Here is a 12831-nt window from a genome sequence, read left to right on the forward strand (position 1 = left end):
TGTGTCTCTACTCCAGGATTGTGGCGATCCCCATATCCAGGGTGTCACTAATAGTGTCACCTCAAGCTGGAGGCAGTGAAGGGAAACATTGTATTACTACAAGAGTCTCTCTAGCAAGAAAGTCAATCAGAAAGCGCTACTGGTGGAAACCTAACGAGCGCCGGTGAAAAACAGACAATTCTATAAAGTGTAGGAAAAATCAATGTAGGATCAGCAGTCAACTTAGGAAGAAAGGAAAGAACAAAAAAATGAAAAAAGGAAGAGAAAAGGAAAGAACAGAGTAAAGAACAGAGTAAAGAAGGAGAACAGGAAGGAAGGAAAACTAAAGAAACAAGAAACTAGGGAAGGGGAACAGGAAGGAAAGAAGGCAAGAAGAAAGGAGGAATCAAGAAAGGTAGGAAGGAGAACAGGGAGGAAAGCGAGAGAATCAAGAAAGGTAGGAAGGAGAACAGGAAATAAAGAAGTAATGGGAAAGAAACAAGCAAGTAGGGACAGTAAAAGAATCAAAAAAGGAAGAAGGGAAGTATATGAGAGGAACGAAAAAGAAAGGAAGGGTAAAGGAATAGAGAAAGAATGGAAAAAAAGGAAAAATTAAAGAAGAAATAAAGAAAGGAAGGAGAAAAGAAGAAGGAAGAAAGGGAGGGAAAAGAGGCAAAAAGGAAGCAAGAGGAAAGAAACAAAAAAGATAATAGAAAGAAGCAAGAATGGAAAGCTAGGGAAAGGAACGAAAAAGGAAGGAAGGGTAAAGGAACAGAAAAATAAAAAATGGGAAAGAAAAAGGAAAGAACAGAAGTAACGGATGGAAGGAGAAAAAGGAAAGGGAAAGGAATTAATAAAATGAAAGAAGTGGAAAGCAATGGAAACAAGGAATGGAAAATGGGTAAAGGAACAAAAAAGGAAGGAAAGGAATGGTGGAACAAAAGGAGGAAGGGAGGGAGAGTGGATGGAAGGAAGAGAAAGGGGAAAGAAGAAAAGAGTGGAAGCAAAGAATGGTCACATATTTTTGGGGTCTCGGATCACTAGGGAATGTATATGACACCTTATTTGTTACTTAGATGTTACTCCATGGAAGTTAAAAGGGGTCTCAGCTATATTGTGTACCGTGGCCCCATTCTCATTCATCCTCTCATTCATGTTCGCCGACCACCACCAGCAAAGAGGAGATGCACACAGGAGCCGACATGCAATCTGCGCCTAATTGTTATCTGCCTGCGGTGTGATGGGTGCACTGGGCCGTGCAGGTGTATCTGTCTCATAGGAAATAACTGAAGTTGGCCTTCTAGAAGTAAATTGCATCAATGGTAATACAGATTTGTCTTTCTCTTCCGCCCCAGGCATTTGATGGCTTCATCTTCGCTTTCTTTGCGGTGGAAATGGTCATTAAGATGATAGCATTGGGCATCTTTGGGCAGAAGTGCTACCTGGGAGACACGTGGAACAGACTGGATTTTTTTATCGTCATGGCTGGGTGAGTAGTAAATCATGTCTGGAGGGATGTCAGCTCCTCTACTGCTGTGATGTAGATATCTCCTAGGTATTGGGAAAGGGTCTATAAGTAACCACAGTCATTGGGTATATCATTAACTGGACGGTTATAGCTGTGGTATAAGACCGAAAAAAATGATTCCTTTTTTGTGGAAACAGCACCACTCCTCTCCTTATGTGCGATATACCAGCTTCACTCCATTCACATAACTGAGATCAAGGTACAATATAAGACAAGTCTATAGACAAAAATAGCTGTTTCTATAAGAAATCTATATTTTTCTCATACAACCAAATTAAGGAGTTAGATCTGCTGAGGAATTCATTAGAAAGTCCATACACTTGAACAATGCTGGTGTTGCTTTAACTCTATGTACAAGAGTATAACTAATATAATACTGCCCCCTATGTACAAGAATATAACTACTATAATACTGCCTCCTATGTACAAGAATATAACTACTATAATACTGCCCCTATGTACAAGAATATAATTACTATAATACTGCCCCCTATGTACAAGCATATAACTACTATAATACTGCTCCTATGTACAAGAATATAACTACTATAATACTGCTCCTATGTACAAGAATATAACTACTATAATACTGCTCCTATGTACAAGAATATAACTACTATAATACTGCTCCTATGTACAAGAATATAACTACTATAATACTGCTCCTATGTACAAGAATATAACTACTATAATGCTGCTCCTATGTACAAGAATATAACTACTATAATACTGCTCCTATGTACAAGAATATAACTACTATAATACTGCTCCTATGTACAAGAATATAACTGCTATAATACTGCCCCTATGTACAAGAATATAACTACTATAATACTGCCCCCTATGTACAAGCATATAACTACTATAATACTGCTCCTATGTACAAGAATATAACTACTATAATACTGCCCCTATGTACAAGAATATAACTACTATAATACTGCCCCCTATGTACAAGCATATAACTACTATAATACTGCTCCTATGTACAAGAATATAACAACTATAATACTGCCCCCTATGTACAAGCATATAACTACTATAATACTGCTCCTATGTACAAGAATATAACTACTATAATACTGCTCCTATGTACAAGAATATAACTACTATAATACTGCTCCTATGTACAAGAATATAACTACTATGATACTGCTCCTATGTACAAGAATATAACTACTATAATACTGCTCCTATGTACAAGAATATAACTACTATAATACTGCTCCTATGTACAAGAATATAACTGCTATAATACTGCTCCTATGTACAAGAATATAACTGCTATAATACTGCTCCTATGTACAAGAATATAACTGCTATAATACTGCTCCTATGTACAAGAATATAACTACTATAATACTGCTCCTATGTACAAGAATATAACTACTATAATACTGCTCCTATGTACAAGAATATAACTACTATAATACTGCTCCTATGTACAAGAATATAACTACTATGATACTGCTCCTATGTACAAGAATATAACTACTATAATACTGCTCCTATGTACAAGAATATAACTACTATAATACTGCTCCTATGTACAAGAATATAACTGCTATTATACTGCTCCTATGTACAAGAATATAACTGCTATAATACTGCTCCTATGTACAAGAATATAACTGCTATAATACTGCTCCTATGTACAAGAATATAACTACTATAATACTGCTCCTATGTATAAGAATATAACTACTATAATACTGCCCCTATGTACAAGTATATAACTACTATAATACTGCCCCTATGTACAAGAATATAACTACTATAATACTGCTCCCTGTGTACAAGAATATAACTACTATAATACTGCCCCTATGTACAAGAATATAGCTACTATAATACTGCCCCTATGTACAAGAATATAACTACTATAATACTGCCCCTATGTACAAGAATATAACTACTATAATACTGCTCCTATGTACAAGAATATAACTACTATAATACTGCCCCCTTTGTACAAGAATATAACTACTATAATACTGCTCCTATATACAAGAATATAATTACTATAATACTGCCCCTATGTACAAGAATATAACTACTATAATACTGTCCCCTATGTTCAAGAATATAACTACTATAATACTGCCCCCTATGTTCAAGAATATAACTACTATAATACTGCTCCTATGTACAAGAATATAACTACTATAATACTGCTCCTATGTACAAGAATATAACTACTATAATACTGTCCCCTATGTACAAGAATATAACTACTATAATACTGCCCCCTATGTACAAGAATATAACTACTATAATACTGCCCCCTATGTACAAAAATATAACTACTATAATACTGCTCCTATGTACAAGAATATAACTACTATAATACTGCTCCCTATGTACAAGAATATAACTACTATAATACTGCTCCTGTGTACAAGAATATAGCTATTATAATACTGCCCCTATGTACAAGAATATAACTACTATAATACTGCTCCTATGTACAAGAATATAACTACTATAATACTGCCCCCTTTGTACAAGAATATAACTACTATAATACTGCTCCTATATACAAGAATATAATTACTATAATACTGCCCCTATGTACAAGAATATAACTACTATAATACTGCCCCCTATGTACAAGAATATAACTACTATAATACTGCTCCTATGTACAAGAATATAACTACTATAATACTGCTCCTATGTACAAGAATATAACTACTATAATACTGTCCCCTATGTACAAGAATATAACTACTATAATACTGCCCCCTATGTACAAGAATATAACTACTATAATACTGCCCCCTTTGTACAAAAATATAACTACTATAATACTGCCCCCTATGTACAAGAATATAACTACTATAATACTGCTCCAATGTACAAGAATATAACTACTATAATACTGCCCCCTATGTACAAGAATATAACTACTATAATACTGCTCCTATGTACAAGAATATAACTACTATAATACTGCCCCCTATGTACAAGAATATAACTACTATAATACTGCGCCTATGTACAAGAATATAACTACTATAATACTGCCCTCTATGTATAAGAATATAACTACTATAATACTGCCCCCTATGTACAGGAATATAACTACTATAATACTGCCCCTATGTACAAGAATATAACTACTATAATACTGCCCCCCATGTACAAGAATATAACTACTATAATACTGCTCCTATGTACAAGAATATAACTACTATAATACTGCCCTCTATGTACAAGAATATAACTACTATAATACTGCCCCCCATGTACAAGAATATAACTACTATAATACTGCTCCTATGTACAAGAATATAACTACTATAATACTGCCCCCTATGTACAAGAATATAACTACTATAATACTGCTCCTATGTACAAGAATATAACTACTATAATACTGCCCCTATGTACAAGAATATAACTACTATAATACTGCTCCTATGTACAAGAATATAACTACTATAATACTGCCCCTATGTACAAGAATATAACTACTATAATACTGCCCCTATGTACAAGAATATAACTACTATAATACTGCCCCTATGTACAAGAATATAACTACTATAATACTGCCCCCTATGTACAAGAATATTACTACTATAATACTGCCCCTATGTACAAGAATATAACTACTATAATACTGCCCCTATGTACAAGAATATAACTACTATAATACTGCTCCTATGTACAAGAATATAACTACTATAATACTGCCCCCTATGTACAATAATATAACTACTATAATACTGCCCCCTATGTACAAGAATATAACTACTATAATACTGCCCCCTATGTACAAGAATATAACTACTATAATACTGCCCCCTATGTACAAGAATATAACTACTATAATACTGCCCCCTATGTACAAGAATATAACTACTATAATACTTCACGATCTTTTTCTGGCCATTCGTTTACCAATCTCTCCCTTTACGGTCGGTGCAGTTTATAGGTTAATGATACATGTGTCTGTCTTCCCTCTTGCTGTCTTTGGTGACAGTCCGGTCACAGTGGCAGAACAGCCCAGATCCATTAAAGCGTTTTCTGCTTGTGATTTGTGATTGTGGCATTGTCTTGGCACTGGGACGATTTAGAAGTTGGACTACTGGAGACTTCGAGCTGTAAGATCCGCTTCACTATATAGTGTAGAGTATGGCAGCAGCAATATTGGCTGCATTACCCTGTGATACTTTGCCAGGTCTGATGTCTGGCACGGCACACTCTGCGGTCACACATACATTACAGCCAATGAAAGGTCTAATAGGGTGCACTAATTTGTTTGTGGGGTCTTAGGCGTTTGTGTGTGATATGACCCCGTAGCCGCTTAGTCACCGTCCTGTAAAGTCTGTTGTGTTTTTCTGTCTTCTTAATTCCGACTGTAAATTCCAGAGAACATTCTGATTGCCATAAGAGGACACGATGTCTGTGCCAGTGAGAAAGGCAGAGAGACTAGTGAACTGACTGGGGGAGTTGTTTATTACCGAGCTGCCATTCGGTTATGTAAAAATACCACACACACACAGAAAAAAAATAAAAGATTGAAAAAAAAGAAGACAAGAATACATAAATATACAATAAAAAGACAATTCACAAAAATAATACACAAAAGCACAAAGTAAAAAATATGCAAAAATGCACATAAAACATATAAATATATGACTTGTATATACAATTGAAAAACGAAAAGGCATAAAAATATACAAAAATAGACATACGATCCGCAAGGTAAAAAGGAATATAAAAAATGCAAATAATAAAGACAAAAATATACATAAAAATGTACAATATATAAAGACATATGGAAAGGTACAGAAAAATGTCTATGCATGCAGAAGAAGTACCGTATGAAAAAACAATATATACAATAAACAAACACAAGCTATGAAATGTGAAAAAAATATACATGATTATAACATATATATACTAGAAATAGGCCCGATGCTATTGTATCGGGAGTGCGGTGAAATGAACATCCGCGCTGCCTTGATGGGGGATTTGAATACCCCGCCCTGCCGGCTGAGCCAATGAGCGGTGCCGCGCGGGATTTGAATCCTCCGCCAAAGCCGCGCATCTTGGTGTGACTCAGCCAATGAGCGGTGCCGCGCGCCTTGGAGGGGGATTTGAATCATGCGACGCTCATTGGCTGAGCCGACCGGTGGCTCAGCCAATGAGAATGCGGCAGCTATGGCGGGGGATTTGAATCCCACACGGCACAGCTCATCGGCTCAGCCGGCGGGCAGCTCAGCCAATGAGCGGTGCACGCGCGGCTTGGCGGGGGATATGAATCCCGGCCACCATATCGGAATACCCATAACTTGGGTATTCCAATATGGCGGTCGGTGTACTTCCGGTCACGTTGCATTGTGGAAGCAACACAAGCGCCGGAAGTGTGTGACAGAGTTTATTGGTAATTATATATTAGATATGTGATAAAGACAGAAATATACATCATATACAAAATATAAAGGAATACGGACGATACAAGGAAAATATATATAAATGCACAAAAAACATAAAAAACAACATACGATATACGATAGAGAAAAAACAGAAGCTATAAAATGTGCAAAAAAATCCCCAAATATATATAAAAATACAGATAAGATACACAATTATAATATAATAGCAATAATAAAGACACAAATATACAAAAAAAAATAAAAATATATGGAACAGTACGTACAGAATGTAAATACATGAACAAGAAATATATTTTAAAAAAATGTGCAAAAAATTCCAAAATAAATTGCAAAAGATGCACCTAAAATTCACAAGACTAATAAAGATACACATAAAATACGCAAATAAAAAAATAAGAATTGCACAAGTAAATACAAAAATACTCAACACACCACAAAATGTGCAAAAATATGAAGAAGTGTTCAAACGTACACACAAAATGTAGAGGGATTCACAAAAATACACAAGAGGCAATAATATTTACAAAAATACACATACAGTTGTGGCCAAAAGTATTGACACCCCTGCAATTCTGTCAGATAATACTCAGTTTCTTCCTGAAAATGATTGCAATCACAAATTCTTTGGTATTATTATCTTCATTTAATTTGTCTTAAATGAAAAAACACAAAAAGAATTGTCCTAAAGTCAAATTGGATACAATGCCACACCAAACATAAAGAAGAGGGTGGACAAAAGTATTGGCACTGTTCGAAAAATCATGTGATGCTTCTCTAATTTGTGTAATTAACAGCACCTGTAACTTACCTGTGGCACCTAACAGGTGTTGGCAATAACTAAATCACACTTGCAGCTAGTTGACATGGATTAAAGTTGACTCAACCTCTGTCCTGTGTCCTTGTGTGTACCACATTGAGCATGGAGAAAAGAAAGAAGACCAAAGAACTGTCTGAGGACTTGAGAAACCAAATTGTGAGGAAGCATGAGCAATCTCAAGGCTACAAGTCCATCTCCAAAGACCTGAATGTTCCTGTGTCTACCGTGCGCAGTGTCATCAAGAAGTGTAAAGCCCATGGCACTGTGGCTAACCTCCCTAGATGTGGACGGAAAAGAAAAATTGACAAGAGATTTCAACGCAAGATTGTGCGGATGTTGGATAAAGAACCTCGACTAACATCCAAACAAGTTCAAGCTGCCCTGCAGTCCGAGGGTACAACAGTGTCAACCCGTACTATCCGTCGGCGTCTGAATGAAAAGGGACTGTATGGTAGGAGACCCAGGAAGACCCCACTTCTTACCCCGAGACATAAAAAAGCCAGGCTGGAGTTTGCCAAAACTTACCTGAAAACGCCTAAAACGTTTTGGAAGAATGTTCTCTGGTCAGATGAGACAAAAGTAGAGCTTTTTGGGCAAAGGCATCAACATAGAGTTTACAGGAGAAAAAAAGAGGCATTCAAAGAAAAGAACACGGTCCCTACAGTCAAACATGGCGGAGGTTCCCTGATGTTTTGGAGTTGCTTTGCTGCCTCTGGCACTGGACTACTTGACCGTGTGCATGGCATTATGAAGTCAGAAGACTACCAACATATTTTGCAGCATAATGTAGGGCCCAGTGTGAGAAAGCTGGGTCTCCCTCAGAGGTCATGGGTCTTCAAGCAGGACAATGACCCAAAACACACTTCAAAAAGCACTAGAAAATGGTTTGAGAGAAAGCACTGGAGACTTCTAAGGTGGCCAGCAATGAGTCCAGACCTGAATCCCATAGAACACCTGTGGAGAGATCTAAAAATGGCAGTTTGGAGAAGGCACCCTTCAAATATCAGGGACCTGGAGCAGTTTGCCAAAGAAGAATGGTCTAAAATTCCAGCAGAGCATTGTAAGAAACTCATTGATGGTCACCGGAAGCGGTTGGTCGCAGTTATTTTGACTAAAGGTTGTGCAACCAAGTATTAGGCTGAGGGTGCCAATACTTTCGTCTGGCCCATTTTTGGAGTTTTGTGTGAAATGATCAATGTTTTGCTTTTTGCTTCATTCTCTTTTGTGTTTTTTCATTTAAGACAAATTAAATGAAGATAATACCAAAGAATTTGTGTTTGCAATCATTTTCAGGAAGAAACTGAGTATTATCTGACAGAATTGCAGGGGTGTCAATACTTTTGGCCACAACTGTAAAATGCACAAAAACTAACATTTACAAAAACACAAAAAAATGCAAAAATAGATTTAAAAAAATCCCCAAAATCTATGATTTGCTCCAATCGACTGTTTCATCTGCGCTCTCGGGTTTGCGGCCTCCATGACAGATGCAGATGATCTAAATATTTTCCGCATTTACTGAAGCGTTGTCCGTGGAGGCGTTGTGTGCCCGCTCCTCACCATTCATCCTGTGCTTAAACACAGAAGCAAGTTACTAATTACCAAGCGGGCGAGGAGCGGGTCCAGTGCATTGTGGGGTAATTGCAGATCTTTAACAGCTTGAACGTCAACATAATAAGTGGCTTGTGTTCTGCAGTAAATGGCGCCAGCACAAGAGTGATGAATGCGCCGCTTTTCTTTGGCCTATTCACTTGGCTTCATGAGTTCATTACAATGAACACAGAGGTGTTAGGAAAAAGGCTGCAAATGAGGTGATACAGGACACCTAGCCACACGCTGGGCCGCCATAGGTTCATCCGCTAATCCTGTTTGTTTCAATCCTACCTGGAAATTGTCCTGTTTTATGCTGTTTCCTCCTAGCTAACAATGTACAGGTCACTGCCTCTCACAAGGTCAATACGCTCTTCTCCTGCTGTTGTCTTCACCCTCATCTCATTGGATACTCTGTGCTATTTTCCCACCCACTTAGAATCGTAGAACGTTAGAGTTGGAAGGGACCTCCAGGGTCATCATGTCCAACCCTCTGCTCAGGATTCACTAAACCATCTCAGACAAGATGTCTGTCCAGCTTCTGTTTGAAGACTTCCATTGAAGGAGAACTCACTCACCACCTCTCGTGGCAGCCTGTTCCACTCATTGATCACCCTCAATGTCAAAAAGTTTTTTCTAATATGTAATCTGTGTCTTCTCCCTTTCAGTTTCATTCCATTGCTTCTCGTGTTTCCATGTGCAAGTGAGAATAATAATGATCCCTATACACTGTGACAGCCCTTCAGATATTTGTAGACAGCTATTAAGTCTCCTCTTAGCCTTTTTTTGCAAGCTACATATTCCTAGATCCTTTAACTGTTCCTCGTAGGACATACTCTACAGTCTACTCACCATCCTGGTAGCTCTTCTCTCAACTTGCTCCATTTTTTCAATGGCTTTCTTAAAATGTGGGGCCCAGACCTGGGTACAGTATTCCAAATGAGGCTTGACCAAGGAGGACTAGAGGGGGATAATTACTTCACATGATCTAGACACTATGCTTCTCTTAATAAATCCTAGAACTGTGTTTTCCTTTTTTGTTGCTGCATCACACTGTCTATCAGTCGCTGCCCATTGTTCAAGCCTATCTAGATCCTTCTGAATCCGTTCTCTGTCTTCTCTAGTGTTAGCTATCCCCCCTAGCTTTGCATCATCTTCGAACTTGATTAGTTTACCTTCAGTTCCCTTCATTTATTAAAGTGTTGAACAAGACTGGGGCCAGGACAGAGCCTTGTGGTACCCCACTAGTTGAAAGACTTTTCCAAATGGGTGGGCAACCATTAATCACCACTCTCTGAGTGCGATAACTGAGCCAGTTATGAATCCACATAACCGTAACTTTCTAAATCCCATACTTGGTCATTTTTTCAATAAGGATAGTGTGAGATACTTTATCAAATGTTTTGTTGAAGTTGAGATATACTATATCTTCTGCATTTCCCTGATCCACCCAGTCTGTGATTCCATCATAGAATAAAATTATATTAGTCCCATGACTTGTTTGCTACAAACCCATGCTGGTTTGGTTAATTATTGTATTCTTTTCCAAAAACTTACATACATGCTGTTTAGTAATTTGTTCAAATATCTTTCCTGGTATAGAAGTAAGGCTCACTGGCCTGTAATTTCCTGGCTTCGTCTTCTTTCCTGTTTTGAAGATATGGACAACATTTGCACTTCTCCAATCTTCTGGTGCTTCTTCTATTCTCCAGGATTTTTCAAATATTCTGGCTAGTGGTTCTGCAATTTCCTCAGCTAACTCTTACAGTACCCTAGGATGTAATTCATCTGGACCAGGAGATGTAAATTAATTTAAATTAGCTAACTGTTCCCTCACCATCTCTCTGTTGATGGATAGTGTGGATTCTTTTATTCCTCCGATGGCACCGTGAGGATCAGTTGAGGTTACAATTGCTTTCTTAGAACACAAACGCAGCATAGGAATTTAAAAGTTCAGCCTTCTCAACATCACTTTTGACCACTTCACCCTTTTCTTCCTGTAAAAATCCTATAGCATTTTATCAACTCCTCTCATCCTGATTGGTTACAGAATGTTCTATTACCCCCTATTTTGCAATTCTGCCTTTGCTGCTGTCGTCAGTCCCTGGATCTGATTGGTTATGGTGTGCTCTTTCTCCTCCCACTTCACATTCCTTCCTGCTGCTGTGATCAGTCCCTTGATCTAATTGGTCACAGTGTATTTTATCCCAACCCTACTTAAAGGGGTATTCCCATCTCCAAGATCCTATCCCAATATGTAGTAGGAATAATAATAATAATATTAGCAAATATCTCCAATTACAAATGTGGTATAGTGTTTTTGATGCGCTATGATGCCACTTTCCTTTGCAGGAACTGCAGGACCTTAGGTATCGATGGTTACAAACTCTAGCAACTATCTAACTAGCTGTCACTATATCAGTGGACATAAACATGGATACCCAAGATTCTGCAATGCCTGTACATTAGCAAAGAGGCATAGTGAATCAGAAAAACTATAATACATTTCTAATTGGAGATATTTGATAATTGTATTAATATTACACCTACTACATATTGGGATAGGATCTTGGAGATGAAAATATCTCCTTAACTCCTCTCCTCTCATTTTCAACATTTCCTTTCCCTGATTGGTTAAATTGTGTTCCTTCTCCTCCCACTTCACAATTCCTCCTGATGCTATCATCAATCAATTGATCTAATTGGCTACAGTGTGTTCTATCCCCTCCTACATCACAACTCCCCTTCTGCAAGTCATCATTCCCCATATTTGATTGGTTACACTGAGTTTTATCCCCTCCTATTTCACAGCTTCTCTTCTGCAACAGTCATTATTCCCTTGATCTGATTGGTTACATTGTGTTCAATACCCCTCCCACTTCACACCTCCTCTCCAGAAGCTGTCATTCCCTTGGCCTAATTGGTTACAGTGTGTTTTATCCCCTCCCATTTCACACCTCCTCTCATGCAACTGTCATCATTCCCTTGATCTGATTGGTTACTGTCAGGGATATTAATTTGTCAGAAGTTTCTTAATCCCACAAATCCCTGATACAGTATCACAGGCCAGGAAGGTCACGGGTACCACCTGCTATGATCTTTGGAACAAACCGCTCTCTGCTGCCCCCTATCATCCAGACAATTACATGAATGGCCGATGATCAATGGAGAAGGTCACAGCCTGTTCGCCCCACTAGGCCTGCTATCGGAAAATTAACGATGAGCGTACCTCCGGATTCCAACACAGGGAATATGTGTTTACACCCCGGTACGGTCACAGCCAGCTTTCCGATAACCCCAGTCTACTTGGCGCCACCACCACTCTGTCTCGCCCGAATGGACACAGTACGGGAGCTTATGGCTTTGAGGCGTAGTTTACAGAACAAAAGGAACAGAACTATTACATTTTATATTTAATCCAAAGGGAGTCAGTGTTTTAGAAAAATCTACAAAATATTTTACAAGGGGGACAAAACAATAAAGCATAAACAGTTACATAAAATAAAAGG

The 12831-nt window shown here is 38.0% G+C and overlaps 1 protein-coding gene across 5 annotated transcripts in view; it reads left to right on the forward strand.

The window, feature by feature from the left end:
* The window catches only part of CACNA1H (calcium voltage-gated channel subunit alpha1 H), a 256461-nt gene that overhangs the window by 17216 nt on the left and 226414 nt on the right, over positions 1–12831 (forward strand). For all 5 annotated transcript variants that reach the window (XM_073558450.1, XM_073558454.1, XM_073558453.1 and 2 more), the window contains exon 2: positions 1335–1468. In XM_073558450.1, the coding sequence (XP_073414551.1) occupies positions 1335–1468 (134 nt within the window). The remainder of the gene's footprint in view (positions 1–1334; positions 1469–12831) is intronic.

This window comes from Dendrobates tinctorius, unplaced genomic scaffold, assembly GCF_039654945.1.
Source record: "Dendrobates tinctorius isolate UK_male_01 unplaced genomic scaffold, ASM3965494v1 ptg000257l, whole genome shotgun sequence".
NCBI classification, from domain to species: domain Eukaryota; kingdom Metazoa; phylum Chordata; class Amphibia; order Anura; family Dendrobatidae; genus Dendrobates; species Dendrobates tinctorius.